The 19,323-nt window shown below is 44.1% G+C and overlaps 1 protein-coding gene across 1 annotated transcript in view; it reads right to left on the bottom strand.

Annotated features, from left to right (window-relative positions):
* Positions 1 to 5,393: 5,393 nt before the first annotated feature.
* LOC121289625 (NACHT, LRR and PYD domains-containing protein 3-like) overlaps positions 5,394 to 19,323 on the bottom strand; it is a 110,491-nt gene continuing 96,561 nt past the window's right edge. The window contains exons 9-11 of the mRNA XM_041209256.1: positions 9,532 to 9,702; positions 6,671 to 6,841; positions 5,394 to 5,484 (exon numbers count right to left, since the gene is read on the bottom strand). Of these exons, the coding sequence (XP_041065190.1) occupies positions 5,394 to 5,484; positions 6,671 to 6,841; positions 9,532 to 9,702 (433 nt within the window). The remainder of the gene's footprint in view (positions 5,485 to 6,670; positions 6,842 to 9,531; positions 9,703 to 19,323) is intronic.

A 19,323-nucleotide genomic window follows, 5' to 3' on the forward strand; every position in this document is an offset into this window, starting at 1 on the left:
CCTCGATTCTCTTGTCAATGAAAAATCTACCTTAACTCAGCCTTGAACATATTCAATGACCAAGCCTCCATTCGCCTCTTGGGAAGAGAATTCCACAGACTAACTAAATTTCTTCTCATCTCAGTATTAAATGGGAGACCACTATTTTTTTAAAAACAGTTTCCCTAAGTTCTCCTCCCACAAGAGGAAAATCCTCTCAGTATACACCCTGTCAAGTCCCCTCAGGATCTTATGTGTTCAATAAGATCACCTCGCAGCCTCCTGAACACCAACGGGTATAGGCCCAATCTGCTTAAACTTTCATCATAAAATAAACCCCTTCATCACAGCAATCAGTTGAGTGAACCTTCTCTGAACTGGTTCTCATGCAATTAAACCCTTTCTTAAGTAAATGGACCAAAACTGTATAGTTTACTCCAGATGCTGTCTGAATAAGGCCCTGTATATCTGCAGCAAAACTTCCCTTCTTTTACAATGCATTCCCCTTGCAATTAAAACATATGAAATAGGAGCAGGAGACAGCTATTCAGCCCTTCGAGCCCGCTCCACCATTCACTGAGATCATGGTTCATCTTCCACTTCAACAACATTTCCTTGTATTAACTCTATGTTCCATGATGCTTTCAATGTGTAGAAATCGATAAATCTCAGTCTTGAACATACTAAATGCCTGAGCCTCCTCTGGGGCAGTGAATTCCAAAGATTTGCCACCCTCTGAGTGAAGAAATTGCTCCACATCTCAGTCCTAAATTGCCTGCCCTTTACTCTGAGACTGTGTCCCCCAATTTTAGACACCCCCAGCCTGGGGCAACCTCCTACCTGCATCTACACTGTCAATCCCTGTAAGAATTTGGTATGCCTGAATGAGATCATCTCTCATTCTTCTAAACTCCAGAGAATAGAGGCCCAGTCTATTTAATTTTCCCCCAGCACACATTGCTCCACGAATTATTTTAGTGGGACCTTCATTGCACTCAGTCTAACTCAAGTACATCTTTCCTTAGGTAAGAAGACAAAAACTGCATAGAATGCTCCTGTTGCAGTCTCACCAAGGCAGTGAGACATCTTTACTCCTAAACTCAAATCCACTTGATATAAAAGCCAATATACCATTTACCTTTATAACTGTTTGCTGTACCTGCATGTTAGCTTTAAGTGACTCCTGATCAAGGACTTTGAAATACCTTTGAAGATCAATGCTTCCCAGTCTCTCACCATTTAGCAAATGGTCTGTATTTGTTATTTCCTGCCAATGTGGATAACCTCACATTTCTCCATATTGTATTCCATCGGCCAAATTTTGGCCACTCTCTTATCGTCTCCAGATCCCCTTGAAGCAACTTTGCATCCTACTCACACCTCACATTTCCACCTAATTTCCTCTCACCTGCAAACTTCTAAATATTACATTTAATCACCACGTCCAAATCGTTGATAAAGATTGTGAATTGCTGCGGCTGTGATCCTTGCCCTATCTCACTGTACCACATCCACGGGTCTCCCCCTATCTATTCTGGTGACTGCATCCTCAAAAAACCCCCAACAGGTATGTTAAACATGATTTCCCTTTCATAAATCCATGCTGAATCTGCCCAATGCTACCATTATTTTCTAAGTGTTCTATTATCACATCCTTTATTGCAGAATCAGGCATTTTCCCTACTACTTATATCAGGCTAACAGACCTCTAGCACCCAGTTTACTCTCTCCCTCCTTTCTTAAACAATGGGGTTATATTTACCACTTTCCAATCTGCAGGAATCATTCCAGAGGCTACAGAATTTTGAAATATGATCACCAACGCATCTGCTATCTCTGCAGCCACTTCCTTCAATACTCTGGGATGTAGATCATCAGGTTCAGGGGATTTATCTACTTTAAGACCCATTAATTTATTTAATGCTTTTTTAAACAAATATTAATATCTTGCAGTTCCTTGTTTACATTAGTCCCTTGATTCTCCTTTATTTTTGAGTGATTTTTAGTATTTTTCTCTGTGAAGACAGACACAAAGTCTTTGTTTAATTTCTCGGCCATTTCCTTATTCCAAATTGTAAATTTGCCTGACTTTGCTTGAACTGGACCCACATTTATGTTTGCTAATATTTTCCTTTTTACATACCTACAGAAGCATTTACACTCAGTCTTTGTGTTTCTTGCTAGTTTACTCTCATATTCTATCTTTTCTTTCTTCGTCCATTTCTATGTCCTCCTCTGCAGATTTCTAAAATGCTCCCAATTCTCAGGCTTTCCTTTTTCTGGCAACTCAATACATCTCTTCCCTTGATCTAATACAATTCTTGATTTCTATAGTTGGGACACCTTTAGTTGCTGGGTTTGTGTGCATCAAAGGAATGTTTTTGTTGTAAACACATCACATTTCAAAGCCTTGAATAGAACTTGGGGTAAAGGCACCACTGAGATTCACACTCAGGATCTTCGGGTTACTAGACAGTCGTTGGAACTGCTTTATCCACAGCATCCACATAAACGCCAGCATACCAATTGTCTTCCTAATCACTTCCTCCACTGCATGCCTAGCGATTCATGGACTGGGGCTCCCAGATCCCTCAGTACCATTCCGTCTGCAGTCTTCCTCCATTCAGGTAAGATACTGCTTTTCTATTCTTACAGCCAAAGAGGACAAATTCACACTGTCTCACATTAAACTCCATCTGCCAATTTTCTGCCCATTCACTTACCTATCTAAATCCCTTAATAGACTATTTATGTCCACTTGACAAGTTACTTTCCTACCTTTGTGCTATCGGCAAATTTAGCTCCCATGCATACAGTTCCCTCACCCAAGTAATTTAGACAGGTATTTGAGGCCCCAGCACTGACCTCTATGTCACTTCACTAGTACCAGTTTGCCAAACCGAAAATGGCCCTTTACCCCAACTCTCTGTTTGCTGTTAGCTAATCAATCATCTATGCATACTAATATGCTAACACCTGCATAACAAATTCTTATCTTGTTATCTTTTTTATCTTTATTATCTTTAATGTCACACCTTATCAAATTGCTTTTGGAAATCCAAGTGCACCAAATCTACAGATTCTCCTTTATCGATTTCCTTGTTACTTCCTCAAAGAAATCTAATACAATCACCCCATGTGATTTTCAATCCTCTGGACCTTCCATGAATCTAGGGAATTTTGGAGGATCACAACCAATGCATCTACTATGTCTGCAGCCACTTCCTTTAAGACCATATGATGAAAGCCATCAAGTCAAGGGACTTGTCAACCTTTGGATCTAATAGTTTCCCTAATAGCTTTTCCCTCATAACCCTGATTGTTTTAAGTTCCTCCTTTCGTTTTACCTCTTTACTTTCAAGTATTCTTGAGATGTTTCTTGCGTCTTCTACAGTCAATAGAGACACAAAATTCCTGTTCAACGATTCTGCCATTTCCTTATTTCCCATTGTTAGTTTCCTGGCCTCATTTTCTAAGGGTCCTATGCATACTTTAGTATTAATTTCCTATATAAATATTTGGAGAACCTCTATCAGTTTTTATACTTCTAACTGGCTTTCTCTCATACTCTGCTGATAAAAGGTACCTTTACTATGTTGTCATTAATTAATCCAGTCTCACTGAACATTCCCAGAAATAAAATAGACGTTCTATGGTTGTCACTGGAACATACTCACTAAGAAACTGTCTTGAATACACTCTACAAACTCATCTTCCAGGCAACCTTTGCAACTCTGCTTCATCCAATATGTATGAAGATTAAAATAACACGCAATTATTGCAGCACCTTTCTTACAGGCGCCTATTATTTTTTCCTGTATATTCTGTCCGAAAGTGTGAAGATACAAGGGGCCTATAAGCAACTCCCACATGGACAGCTGCGGTTCAAAAAGGCAGCTCACCACAACTTTCCCAAGGACAATTAGTGATGGGCAATTAATGTTGGCTTAGCCAGTGATGCCTGGATCCCATGATTGAATCCAAAATGACATGTTACCTTTGCTAATTCATATTTCTACTCAAACTAATTCTACATCTTGATCTTCTGAAATAAAGTCATCTCTGACTACAGTACTCATGTCATTAGTTATTAACAGAGTAACCCCACCAAATTTTTCTCGCTTTTGCCATCTAATCACTTTTCTCTTTGTTGCAAATTAATGGCCACAGTGACCGGGACAGCTGCCCAACTCTGAGGAGCAGGGGAAACTTCGCAATTTCTCCCTACACCCGAGAGACAATGATCTTTGGGACTGCCATCCCATAGCCTAGGTTTCAGAGAGAGAGAAATAACATGAATCAAACTAAATGTTTCTTTTTATTCATAGCTAACACTAATAATAATGGACAGTGTTTTTTCTAATACTAGTAACAGTGCTCAAATATATTGTTAAATATTAAGTTTTTCTAAACACAATCTCACAATATCTCCTCCTTACTCCAGTTTCTGTATTTTACAGTCCGATCCCCTCAGAGCTACAGACAGTCGTTTCACTCCTGAATCTCCCAGGTTGTTATTACCCAGGTTCAGATCTGTCAGTGAGCGATTAAAAACAGAGGCAAGATCCTCAGTACAAGAATCTGTCAGAGCGGTATTCACTAGGCTGGGGGTGGGGTGGGGGGGGGTGGGGTAGGTTTCGAGAGAGAAAAAAATAACACGAATCAGAATAAATATCTAGATTTTTTCAAAGAACGTAACTAATTAAAATAATAATATACAGTGTGAAACATTCAGGAAACACAACTTCAAAACATAAAAGCGATCTATAATTGATGCTATCGATGTGAAATATAAAGGAATATTCTGTAAATAGTCAGCCTGTGAGACAGTATCTGTGACGTGACAAACAGAGCCCAGAGTCCCGCAGGGGGGCGCAAGCCTGACCCAAGCAGGCGTGGAATCGTGCGAGATTCCAGCGTCCTGAGGTCATCGCGCACGCGTGCGATATTTGGCTTGGCGGGCAGATGCAAAGGTTGAAGAGCTCCCGCGGACAATGAAGTGGGAAATTAAACCCATTAACGTCCCAATTGTCAGTGGGTTTTCGTGCCCCATCCAACCTGATGTTGGGGGAACCAGCCAATCGACCAGGTGACCTTTACATTCTTGATGAAACCTCATCCAAGGGAGGGATGAAATCTCCGTTAGGATTTAAAATAAAAATAAATATCCGGGGACTGGTTTTTTTGTGAGGCCTGCTTTCAGGTGCTTGATTGTGCTGCATGGACAGTTTCGCAGCACTTTTGTGCTTTCTCTTATTATTTGGAGGTCTGCAACTCTCTGAGGCGTCTGTCTGCCTTCAGGGAGCTCACTGGAAGCGCTCACCAGCACTTACAGTGAGGTCGGTGCCGCCCTCTTCCCTCCCCCAGCGGCAGTGCTGAGCCTTTCCACGGGTACGCTTCACACCGGCTGGCTCTCAATTGGCCAAGCAGCGTAAGATCATGGTCGCGGGGCTGATCGGGCAGAAGCGCATTTCACACCCGCTCCCAGGCTCCTCGATCGTGCACCTGACAAGGGAAAAATTCAGGCCAGGTTAATGTTTCAGTTTGATGAGTTTGCAATAGAACTGGGAAAAGCAGCGTCTGCACTGGTTTTAAGTGACAGTAAATTGGGGGATTGCAACATGGAAGTGCACCGATTATTAACGTGACAAAACTGGTGAGGGTACAAAACAAATCACCGGAGTCCACACCTTAAACCCGTGTCACTCGTGTGTGGACATGGAGTGAGGATGGTAAAGGAATGGAGTCTGTGGTGGGGAGAAAGATAATGGCTGTGAGGTCAGTACACAGTGTTAGCCTCACAGACTTGTCTGTGACTCAGGATAAAAGTGAACTTGGTCAAAAGGTCTTGCCCACCCAGCCACTGGCAATGGGCAGACAGCAGCATTGGCTGTCAGAAGCATGTCAGCCTCTCTGTGGAGAGCCCCGGTCAGTCAGAGTTGAATCCTGTGCTGCCGTGACTCAGTGGGCGTAAGCAGGAAGCATCCCTGTGTCTCCATGATGGACAGTCAGGCTGTCACCAGCGTAGGCTCGTGTATGTCTTTGATGGGTGAGTAACAATGGAAATTTGTGTGCTTGTAGAAGAGAGCACACAATTTCGGGGAACGATCCAAGATGGGTGGCTACAACCAGATCTTGTCATCCTTAAACCAATGGAAGATGAAATGCTGGAGCTGGGAGATTGGAAGCAGGCTGGGCAATCACTGACGGTGAGATGGTTGTGGAGCTGAGAGAGTGAATGGCTTAATGGATGGACACAAGAGAGCCTATGGAGACCGCAAAACATGGTGTCATGTATCAGTCCTTAGTCACATGGAGTAATATGAAGGAAATATTCAAATGTGCATTGCCCTATAATCACTCTCCTCCCTCTCACAAATCAAGGGCTGCTGTGATTGGAGGACAGCCATCCACCTCTGAGGAGGAGGAGGGGACCTCTGGGTGCACCGTCACATTATTCCCCCACACCACCGGCACAAAAATCTGTTGGACTGACATTCCATAGACTGGGGGTTAGAGAGAGAAAAATAACAGGAGGCAGAGGAAATGCAGTTTCATTTTCATAAATAACATTATCACTGACATTAATAATAATGAACAGTGTTTATTTATTTTTCTGATAACACTGCTGAAAATGTACTGTTAGACATTCAGTTATTATCAACATAATCTCACACAGTTTGGTACTTACCTCAGCCTCTGTAATTTACAGTCCAAGTTCTGCAGAGCCAAAGACAGTAGTTTCGCTCCTGAGTCTCCCAGTTTATTAACACCCAGGTCCAGATCTATCAGTGACTGGTTTGTACCGATAACAGAGGCAAGAACCTCGGCACAAGAATCTGTGAGATTGTTAAACATCAGACTAGAGATAAGGGAGAGAAAACCAGCAGGAATCAGGGTAAATCTCCGGTGTCCGAAGGAACACTATTAATGACAATAGTAATGTACAGTGTGAGACACTCCATTATATAGAGGGAAAATACTATTGATGATGAAAATCTGAAATATAAATAGGAAATGCTGGAAATACTCAGCCAGTCAGACACTATATGTGAAGAAAGATTTAGAGATAACAGTTTGAATTTTAAGCTCACCCGCCAGTGGGTTTTTAAGCAATGGCTGAGAGTAAAACTTTTCGGCTGGGCTTCCCACCAGCTGAGACCTCTCAGCGATTGACGCTGGGGTGGGCGAGGTCTCAGACAGGCATCTTCCCTCGCCCCAGTTGAGGCCGCTAAGTGGCCAATTATTGATCACCTGAGGGCCCTTTCCCACCCAGCCTCAATTTTTAAGTTGGCGGGAGGAGTTCCTGGGTCTGGTGAAAGCCCAAAAATAACCGGATTCAGGTCTTTGGCAGAAAGGGCTAGGGGCGGGGAGGTGTCTCCATCAGAAGCCCCCTTTTAACCTCGGGCATCCCCCATTCTCCCCGCCTCCAGGTGCCCCACCAAGGTCCAGTGGCCGCAGGACCTCCCTCCAACCCTCAGTCCCTGATACTCGAATCGCCGACGGTCCAGCCCCATTCCTCTCCATTCTGAGACCCCCAAAACTTACCTTTTCCTGGACTCCCAGGACTTAGGCTCTGGGGAGTGTGTGCAGTCTCAGTCCTGTCCAAAGCAGCTTCTGGCACTGCATGAACTAGAGAACTGCCGGCCAATCTGATAGTCTGGCAGGTCTCAGAGGCAGGACTTTCTCCCAAGTGAGGGGTGGAAGTCCTGCCTGCAGCCAATAAACATTCATTGGAGCGTGAAATCTCCGTGGGACAGACAGTGTTGACGGAGATGTGTTCCCCATCGAATCTTCGGATGGCGGGATGGGAAACACCACCATCCGAAAAATCCCTGCCCAGGTTTCAGTTTGTTGAGCCTTCATCAGAACTGGGAAAAAGCCAGGACTTGACAGGTTTTAACCGACAGGGAATTGGGGGAGAGGAAGGTAAGACAGGAACAAAATGGAAGTGCAGGAGTGATTAAACGACAAATGGATGACGGTGCATGAAGGACAGCAATCATTAACTCCGGGTGTGAGACTTTGCTTTTTGAGAGCCAAGTTGCAGCATGAAATGTGGTCAAACATCTGTTTCAGGTGACTATTAGCACCGGAGAAGGAAAATTGGTTTGGCGTCTGCTAACATTATATTCAGACAGTGGGACAGATAAGCCTGTATGGGTCAACCATCAGCAGAAACAAGCTGGCCTTTGCCTGTCTTGATTAAAAGATCAAAAACTGTTTAAAGTGAGTGAGAACATAAGCTAACAAGATCAGCCAAGTTGGCCACCAGAGAAAGAGCAATCACCATTTTGTGCAGAGGGCTGTATAAGTATAAACTGAGATTTGCAGTGTAATACACACACCTGCAGCCAGAGACTGTCACCGGAAGCAGGATCTACATCCTCATCAGAAGATCAGCCGAGGGGTGATTGTAAGTGTTATACTAGCAGCTTTGGGAATAGCTGATTCAGAGAGGGGTAGTCTAGGGACTTGATGTCTCATATATATCACATGTGTAAATGGAAGTAAAGTGGGAACAGTTCAGTACAGATTGAGAGCTGATTCTGAATCACACATTTGTGTTGTTCTGTTGGGCGTTGAACCACGTCATACTCCCTGTAATTCTATGGTCACAACTTCAAAGGGATAATTTCCCTGCTTGCAAGACACAATCACAGCATCCTCAAGTCCTTGCCTGGGGTTGCTAGAGGACAAGGGGCATCAGTGATCAGGGGATGGAGTTTGTGGTGGGGATGAGGATAATGGCTGTGAATGCAGCACACAAGGTGAAGCTGACAGCTTCACTTATGACTTATGATGAAAGTGAAATTGGTAGAAAGGTCATCCCCACCCAGCCAATGGCAATGCCCAGGCAGCAGCATTGGCTGTTAGAGACATGTCAGCCTCTCTGGAGGGCCCAGTCAGAGTTAACTTGTGATGACCAAATGGCTCCATGCAGGACCCATGCCTGTGGTGTCATGATGGACAGTCAGGCTGCTCCAGCTTAGGCTCATTCCGGTCTTTGATGGAAGGTGAAGCGCTGGAGCTGGGAAGCCTAGAGGCTGGGCGACAATCACTGATGGTGAGATGGGTTGTGGAGCTGAGAGAGAGAGAGAGAGAGAGAGAGTGGTCTAATAGATGGACACAGGAGAGCCTCTGGTGACCACAAAACATCGTGTTCATGTATGCGTCACTGTTCACACACAATAATCTGAAGGGTGTGTTGTAATGTGCATTGCCCTCGAATCACTCTTCTTGCTCTCGCAAATCAAGAACTCCTGTGACCGGGGAACAGCCCACCTCTGAGGAGGAGGGGTCCTCAGAGGGTGCACCATCACTTTATTCCCCTGCACCCTCAGCACAAACATCTGTGGGACTGACATCCCATAGATGGGATTAGAGACAGAAGTTACATGAATCAGAGTAAATGGAGATTTTTAAAATTAATAACTTTATCACTGGCACTAATAAAATTGGACAGCGTTTATTCATTAAACCTTTAGCAGTGCGGAAATTGTTTTGTTATATATCCTATTATAAACACAATATCCCACAGTCTGTACTTACCACAGTTTCTGTATTTTACAGTCCGGATCCCTCAGAGCCTCAGACAACAGATTCACCTCTGAATCTCCCAGTTTATTATAACCAAGGTTCAGATCCGTCAGTGACTGGTTTGTCCTGAGAACAGAGGCGAGATCCTTGGCACAAGAACCTGTGAGATGGTTATGAGACAGGCTGAAGATCAGAGGGAGAAATATAACAGGGATTAGGGTAAAGTCAGTGTTTTAAAGACCATTAATGACAATAATAATATATAGTGTGAGAAATTCAATAAACAACTTCCATTAATCTAGAAGGCAAAATACTATCGTTGGTGTAAATCTGAAATCTAAATAGAATATGCTGGAAATACTCAGCAGGTCAGGCAATATCAGTTCAGAGAGAAAAAGAGTTAAATGTTTCTATCAATACACTTTCATTAGAATTGAAAAAGAAATCAGCGAATCTACAGGTTTTAAGCAACAGGGAAATGGGGATGGGAGGGTGGCAAGGAAAGGACAATATGAAAAAGGATGATGATACAAAACAAAAGCACAGGATTCCCATGTCCTTATCCGGGTTCCTAGGGAGGGGCATGGGATGGTCAATGGCTCGGGAATGGAGTCTGTGATGGGGCTGAAAATAATGACTGGAATTTTACCGGAGGCGGTGAAGGCCTGATCAGATTGTAAGTGGGTGTTTGGACGTAGGGTCAGGGTAGTCAGAGTTACGAATGCGATATTATCAGAACTGACAGGTGGGAGGAGCCGTCCACTTCGGTGGTGCAGACAGGGGACGTCCCGGTTCAGACAATGCTGGCGCCATCTGTAAAGGCAGCCAGCAGTACTGTCAAACACAGCAGCTCTGGAGGGACTAGCAAGGGAGCCCTAGTTACTGAATGAAGAGCTGAAATGGCAGAAGACAGATCAAGGGTTGCACGCTGATGAGTGCTGCATGCAGGAGACATGCATGTGGTGCCATGCGGGACAGTCAGGCTGCCACCAGTATAGGCTCGTGTGTTTTTGATGGGCGAGGTACATGAAGATTTCTGTGCTTGCAGATGGTAACAGCTGACGAGAGGACCTGAGCCAAGATGGGTCACCGTGTCCCAGATCTCCTCATCCTTACACCCATGGAAATTCAGACACATGAACTGGGAGATCTGGAGGCAGGGTGGGCAATCACTGATGTTGAGGTGTCTTGTGGAGCTGAGAGAATGAGTGCCCTAATGGATGGACACAGGAGACCCTCTGGCGAGCACAAAACAAACATTTCCCTGGAAACACTATTTTTTCTTTCACAGATCGACGGCTGTGAATGGGTGACAGCCATCTGCCTCTGAGGACGACAAGGAGACCTCAGAGGGTGCACCGTCACGTTATTCCCCTCACACCCTTCACTAGTGCAGGTACTATCACGTCGGGAAATAGTCACATTCCATTAGTAAAGGAGTCACAGTCTGGTGAACGGCACAGACACGCCCAAACAGCTGATGGAGACAGTAATAGCCAAGGTCACTCACATTCAGAGGGCTATGGGAGGGAAAGGCAATGCCAAGCTTCAGGCTGATGACATGTCACCAGGGTCTTCAACAAGGCAACAGATGTTGGAACTGCAGCATGAGGTGTGTGAACATCTGGCAGAGCTTAAAGAAGTTATGTGTAACCAGACACAAAGGATGTAGGAGGTGTAATCCAAGCTACGAGTATTGCTGTGTCCTGGGCATGAGCGCCCTAGGCATCCTCTACTGAGAGATTGGTGACCTTGATGGACAGTCAATCCAGCATACCAACGACTGGAGATACACACTGACCTGCATGTCATCACCACCTCCATGAGCAATGGTTGGGTGAGAGGGGGTGGGGTGACTGGAGTCACCACCAAATCCTCGGACTCCTCCACTGTGCAGGGAGGGTCCAGTGTGCCCTGAAAGTGTATAGGAGTGACTGCCTGCAGCATCTGGGGGCTCCCCTCAGGGTGCTCCTGGATTTGGCAGGGTCCTCCACTGCTCTGAATGTAACACCAGCATCTCACAAACCCACAATATCATAGCTGATTTCAACATCTGTGCAGGAGGCCCTCAGTATGCTGGGACCCTCCAGACCTCAGGGAACCAGAAGACAACCACCGTAGTCATAGAAATCCTCGGAGGAGAAAGGTCAGTACCCTGCCTCCATCTCAGCTGACAGCGCAGGGGGAGCACAACATAGGAGCCCCATCATCAGTTTAAAAGGTTCATCTCATTGCACTTGGGTTTCACAGGGTTATATTTTGTTGTGACATATCACCTTGTGTATGTGTCTTCAATGAATTTTAAGATGGTGCATCACAAAAATAATCTTTCACCATTATTTTAAAGAACGTTAATGAGCCTGTAACAGTTCACTGCCTCCTGCAAAGGGTGACAATGGAAGGACAACACAGAATGAGTTCAATTCATTTCCAACATGTGCTAACGGTTCCAGGGAAATGTTAAGGACATTCAAAGAAACAGCAACAGAGCTGCACAAGGTGGAAGATTAATTATATTAAATGGGCATCTAAGTAAAGACGCATATGGAACACGTCTGTATGTTGAATCTCAAGCTTCACTTGCACATTTTGACCAGGTGACAATGTAGGGACGGGGATATAGTTCCTAGTCAGGATGGTGTGTGACTTCGAGGGGCACTTGCAGTTTCTGATGCATCTGCTGACCTTGCTCTTCCAGGTGGTAGAGGCCATGGGTTTGGAAGTTGCTGTTGAAGGAGTCTTGGTGTGATGCTGCCGCCAATGTGGGTCGGTGGTGGAGGGAATGGATGTTAGGTTGGTCAATGGGATTCTGTTCAAGCATGCTCATTTGCCCTGGATGGTGTCGAGCTTCTTGATTGTTGTTAGAGTTGCACTGATCCAGGCAAGTGGAGAGCATTCCTTCACTTTCCTAACTTGTGGCCTTCTAGCTAGTTAACAGATTTTGGGGTGTCAGGAGGTAAGTTACTCACTGCAGAATTCCCAGCCTCTATGGTAGTGGTGGAGTGGTGGTGAGGTTAGATTCTCTCTTGATGCCTGGCCCTTGTATGGTGCATTTGTTATTTGCCACTTATCAAGCCAAGCCTACAAATTCTCCAGGTCTTGCTGCACAAGAACAAAGAAACAGGATCCGGAGTAGCCTGCTCAGACAATATAATCATGGATGACCTAGGGCTTCAACTCCACTTTCCCACCCACTCCCCATGTTGCTCAATCCCATGAGGGACCAAAAAACCTGTCTCTCTCAGCCTTAGAAGTATTTATTCAATGATGGGGATCCACAACCCTCTGGGACAGAGAATTCCAAAGATTCATAATCCCTTAAGTGAAGTAATTTCTCCTCACATCAGTCCTTAAAGTTCAGTAGCCTATAATGAGACTGTTTCCCTGCAGACAGCAGTTAGGGAGCTAGGTAAGAAATTAGCAAGCGCAGCCTGAAAAGCAGTAATCTCTGGATAACTCCTCGTATCCTGCACAAGTGAACACAGAAATAGGAGGATAAGCAGATGAATTAGTGGCTGGAAAGATGGTGCATGGGAAAGGGATTTAGAATTGCTGAGACTTTGTAACCAGCTCTGAGGGAGGTGGGACCTCTACAGGCCAGATGGATTGTACCTAAACAGAGCTGGAACTGAGTTCCTGATGATTTTCTACTGGTATTGAGGAGGATTTAAACTAACTTGGCAGGAGTGTGGGAACCAGGAGGTAATATCAGAGAGGAATTCCAAGGAATACTGGGAGAAATATTTAGCGCTTGAGTGGGAAATAGTAAGTTATTAAGTCTATACAGAGTAAGGGAGAAGACAACAAAGTCTAAATCAGGGTTACAGAGCATGTTTGTGAATGTATGGAGTGTGGTAAATAAGATTACGTGCCATGTGGAAATATGGTGCTGTGGCAGTAACAGAGGCCTCACTCAATGAATGGCAGGTCTGGGTAACAACTATTCCTGAATATAGGGTATTCAGGAAAGATCGGAAAGGGAGAAAACGGAATGGGGTGGTTGGAATGATTAAGCAGAATATTTCAGTGCTGGAGAAAGGGGATGATCCAAAGAGGTCAAGGACAGAATTTATATGGCTAGATCTATGGAACAAAAAAGGTGCAATTACATTGCTAGTCTATAGGCTACCAACTAGGGGAAAGATGGAGAAGAACAAATTTGCAAAGGAATTCCAGAGAGGTGTAAGCATTAGAGAGTAGTTATAATGGGGAACTTTAATTATCCAAATATAGACTGGGATAGTATTAATGTGGCAGGCGGAGAGGGGCAAGAATTCCTAGAGTGTGACCAGGAAATTTTTCTACAGCAGTGTGTTTCCAGTGTGAGAAAGGATGCGCAGCTTGACCTGATTCTTTCGAATTAGATGGGCCAAGTGGATCAAGTATAAAGGAGTGATCACTGTATCATAAGGTTTAGGCTGACTATGGGATAAAACAAAGAACAGTCCAGAGTAAGAATAATTAATATGGGTAAAGCCAACTTTAATGGTCTAAGAATGGGTCTGACCCAGTTAAATTGGACTGTTTGAGCCAATAACCGTCAGACGTGGCTGGCCTCCCCCATTGAGGATGGGAATATTGGTGGAGCCTTTTCCTCCAGTGAGCTGTTTAATCGCCCGTCACCATTCACAACTGGATGTGACAGGTGTACAAAACTTTGATCTTATCGGGTGGTTGTGGGATCACGTGCTTCTCCCATTAGTTGGCCTGCAAGTTGTCCTGGGTTGTAGCTTCACCAGCTTGCTGCCTCATTTTTCGGTGCACCTGAGTCTAAGTCATTAGCATATATCAAGAAATGTAATGCTCGTCCTGAAGCAACTGGTGGAGAGCTCCACTGTATGCTTCCTCGAACTGAAAAACAACCATTAATAACTATTTTCTGTTTCCTGTCACTCAGGCAACTTTATATCCATGCTGCCACAGTCCCTTTTATTACTTGGGCTTTAACTTCGCTGCTAAGCTAATTATGTGCCTATTAATAAGTTTTATTTTAAATAACACTATTCCCAACGCTATTAATAACATACAGTGTTTATGATTCATATTATTAAATATGGAAATTATTGTCATTGGCAGCTGCACCTTCAACTCTTCAGCCCCAAGCTTTGGATTTCCCTTCCTAATTCCTTCCACCTCTCTACCCCTCTCTTCTCCTTTAACACTCTCGTTAAAACCTCCCTCCCCGACTTGGCTTTTAGTTGCCTGTCCTAATATCTCATTTTCCATGCTGCCCAAGTCTGTTCGATGACACTCCTGTGAAGTGTTTTGGGACAATTAACTGTATTAATGTTGCTATATGAATGAAAGCTTATGTTGTTGATGATGACACCATGACTGACACTAATGATACCGTACAGTGCTCGACACAAAAACAAAAATACCTGGAAAAACTCAGCATGTCTGGCAGCATCTGCAGAGAGGAACACAGTTAATGTTTCGAGTCCGAATGACCCTTCAACAGAAAAATAGAAGAGAGATGAAATATAAGCTGGTTTAAGGGAAGGGTGGGGGGGACAAGTAGAGCTGGTTGGATGGCCAGTGATAGGTGGAGATAACCAAAAGATGTCACAGACAAAAGGACAAAGAGGTGTTGAAGGTGGTGATCTAAGGAATGTGCTAATTAAAGGTAGAAAGCAGGACAAGCAAGGGACAGATAGCCCTAGTGGGGGTGGGGTGAAGGAATCAAAAAAGGGTAAAAGGTAGAGATAAAACAATGGATGGAAATACATTTAAAAATAATGGAAATAGGTGGGGAAAGAAAAATCGATATAAATTATTGGGAAAAAAACTTGGGGGGTGGCGGTGGTTGGAAAGGGGATGGGGTAGAGGGGAGAGTTCATGATATAAAGTTGTTGAACTCAATATTCAGTCCGGAAGGCTGTAAAGTGCCTAGCCGGAAGATGAGGTGCTGTTCCTCCAGTTTGCGTTGAGCTTCACTGGAACAATGCAGCAGGCCAAGGACAGACGTGGGCATGAGAGCAGGGTGGTGTGTGTTGAAATGACAAGCAACAGGGAGGTCTGGGTAATGCTTACAAACAGACCGAAGGTGTTCTGCAAAGCGGTCACCCAGTCTGCGTTTGGTCTCTCCAATGTAGAGGAAACCGGATTGGGAACAACGAATGCAGTAGACTAAATTGAGGAAAGTGCAAGTGAAACGCTGCTTCCCTTGAAAGGAGTGTTTGGGCCCTTGGACGGTGAGGAGAGGGGAAGTGAAGGGGCAGGTTTTGCACCTTATGCGGTTGCATGGGAAGATGCCGTGGGAGGGGGTTGACGTGCAGAGAGTGATGAAGGAGTGGACCAGGGTGTCCAGGAGTGAACAATCCCTGCGGAATGCCGCTGGGGGTGGGGGGGTGGGGGGTGAAGGGAAGATGTGTTTGGTGGTGTTTGACATCCGTTATCAGAAACAAAATCTCACACAGTTTCTGAAATTTAATGTTGGGTTATTGGGAGCCACAGACTTTGATAGCTTATTCATTTTGATAGTTTATTAACTGCCTTACCAATATATTTTGTAAGTTTTACACTTTTGTTACAAACTGAGGAGCTTTTAGGCTTAAAGATCTACAATGTGAATGTCTAATTAACCTAAGCTAAAAATGTAAGAATACAACATGGGGCAGAATTTTACAGCATGGGAGGGGCTGTAAAATAGGATGGGCCGTTCACAATCCATTGACTTCGGCGGGGTCTGGAAAATCCCGCTGGCGAGAGGGGCCATAAAATTCCACCATGGTAATTGTAGAAGCAATAATCGTTTTGTCCATTTTTTAATTCTGATTCATGTCTTTGAGAATGAATTTAAATGATTTTTAAAGGTATTTTTCCTGAATCTTGCAGTTTGTTGTAACTCAGTTCCAGGCTCATCAGTGCCCAATTTGTGCTGAGAGGGGAGCTATGAATATGTGAGGCTGTTACTATCTACTTGGATATCAGAGAGAGAAACATTTCATGAATCAGAGTTAATCCGTGGTGTTTATTAATAACACTAATAATTGTAGTAATAGTGTCACTAATAAACACTGCATGCTATTACTGATACTTATAATAATTTACAGCATCAGACATACAGTTATTATAAACACAATCTTATAGTCTGGTACCTTGCTGGGAGTCAGAGCGGAGCTGCGGGAGACAGTTTGGATATGAGGAGCACCTGTAAATAAAGACCAGGGATTGCAGAGCGGCCGACCTTGCTGGGAGTGGGAGCGGAGCTACAGGAGGTAGTCGGGAGCTGAGGAATGTATGATTGTATTTTACATCCAGCTTGAAAGGGAGGAGAATGGGTCTGAGGCTAGTACCTTAAATTTAAATAAGGGCAACCATGTGGGCATGAAAGCTGAGCAAGTAGAAGTGAACTGGGATACTTAGCTGTAGGATATGTCAACAGAGAAACATTTAAGGGGATATTTCAGAATATTCAGAATAAGTATATTCCCACGATAAAGAAAAAATCCTTAACTTATTTAGTTAACTATCCGTGGTTAACTAAAGGAGTTAAGGTAAGCATGAAACGTATGGAAAATGCATATAACAGTGCAAAGATGAGTGGCAGGCTAGATGATTGGTCAGAATATCAAGAATGGCAAAGAATGACTAAAAGGTTAATCAGCAGAAATAAATTAGCGCATGAGAGGAAGCTAGCTAGAAATGTAAAAATGGACTACAAGAGTTTCTACAGGTACTTAAAAAGGATAAGACTAAGTACAAAGATCGGCCCTCAAGCCTGTGCCGATCATATTGCCTGTCAAACTAAAACATTTTGCTCTTCAAATAAAGTTGTTCCTCTAGAGAGAGGCAGTGGGGAGTTATTAGTAGAAAATAAGGACATGGTGAATGAAATGAACAAATATTTTATTCCTGTGTTCACTACAGAGGATACAAAAAAACATTCCAGTCATAGCTGCAAATCAGAAGGTGATAGGAAGAGAGGAACTTGGTGAAAATTCAATCACTAAGGAAACTGTACTGAGCAAACTGATGGAGCTGCGGGCTGACAAGTCTCCTCGCCCTGATGGACGACACCCTCACATCTTAAAAGAGCTGGCTAATGAAGTTGGTGCCAATTTTCCAAATTTCACTAGATTCTGGAAATGTTCCATCAGACTGGAAAGTTGCAAATATAACCTGTCTACTCAAGAAGGGAACGAGGCAGAAAACAGGAAACTATAGGTATTTGTGGTGAGGAAGTTGTCAAAATTGATCATTAAGGGGGTGATAGCTAAACACTGAGAAAAACTCGGGTAATCAGGTGGACTCAGCATGGTTTTGTGAAAGGAGAATCATGGGCAGAAAGGGATGGGGGTTGGGTGGGGTCGGGCGCGATCCTGATGGGCGCCCCAGATTGAGGCTGCGCCGCCATTTTACGTAGGTGGGACAATTAAAGCCCGCCAAGCATGACGCATGCCCCCGAAGCGCTGAACGCTCTCTGTGGGGGCAGCGAGAGTGGGGCTGGGGTTGGATTCCCTGAGTCTGGGCCTGAGCTCTTTCGCGCATGCGCGGGTGAAAGAACGCAGAAATCTCCGAGGCACAGAGCGGCCTCACGGAGATTAAGTGCGGAATGAAAGTTTTTATTAAAGACACAAAAAATTATTTAGACATGTCCCCTCATGTGACAGCGTTTATCAAATGTTTAAACTTTGTTCATTTAATTAATAAACCTTTCATGAAACCTGATCCCGCCCATGGATGAGGTTTCATGAAAAATGGGAAGGCCACCTGGACTCTTTGCCTGCCCTCCAACCTTAAGGTTGGACAGGCAGCCTTCTGAACGACTTTAATTACTTTCTTAATGGCCTCAATAGGCCTTTGACAGTTTGGCTGCGCACCCACCAAACTGAAAATCTAAATAGCGCACGTTGATGCCGAGACTCCCGTCCGATGTCACCGCGCATCATTGTATGCATCGGCGAGCAGGCCCCACCCATGCTCACCGACCCGAAAATTCTGCCCATATTTAACCAGTTTATTGGGAATTATTTGAAGGCGTAATATGCACTGTGGATAAAGGGAGCTTGTAGATATTCTGTAATTGAATTTCCAGAAGGCGTTTGATAAGGTGCCATGCCAAAGTTTACTGTGGACAATAAATGCTCATGGTGTAGGGGGTAACATATTAGCATGGATAGGAGATTGGTTGGCTGGCAGAAAGCAGAGTATGAATAAATGGGTCTTTTTTCCGAAAAGCAGGATGTGTCGAGTGGAGTCCCACAGGGATCTGTGCTGGGGTCCCAATCTTTTACAATTTACATCAATGACTTACATGAAGGGAGCGATGGCATGGTCACTAAATTTTCAGTGTCACAAAGAATAGGTTGGAAAGTATGTTTTGAAAAGGATAGGAGAAGTTTGCAGATGGATATAGATAAGTTGAATGAGTGAGCAAAAATCTGGCAAACGGATCATAATGTGGGAAGATGTGAAGTTGTCCACAATGGTAGGAAGAATAAAAAGATAGAATATTATTTAAACAGGGAATGACTGCAGAATTCCAAGGTGCAGATGGATCTAGCTGTTCTAGTATGAGTCATAAAAAGTTAGGACACAGGTACAGCAAGTAATTCAGGAGGCTAATGGAATGCTGACCTTTATTAAAGGGGAATTGAACAGAGAAGTAAGGAGAGGAACTGTGTTCCTCTCCGCAGATGCTGCCAGAGCTGCTGAGGTTTTCCAGGTATATTTATTTTTGTTTTGGATTTCCAGCATCCGCACTTTTTTGCTTTTATCTCAATGTTTAATTGACTGTCACTTCTCTTCAAGGAATGCCTACCTTGAAGAAGTATTGCTCTTCCCTCCGACAGGATTTCC

This window comes from Carcharodon carcharias, chromosome 17 (genome assembly GCF_017639515.1).
Source record: "Carcharodon carcharias isolate sCarCar2 chromosome 17, sCarCar2.pri, whole genome shotgun sequence".
Taxonomy (NCBI): Eukaryota; Metazoa; Chordata; class Chondrichthyes; order Lamniformes; family Lamnidae; genus Carcharodon; species Carcharodon carcharias.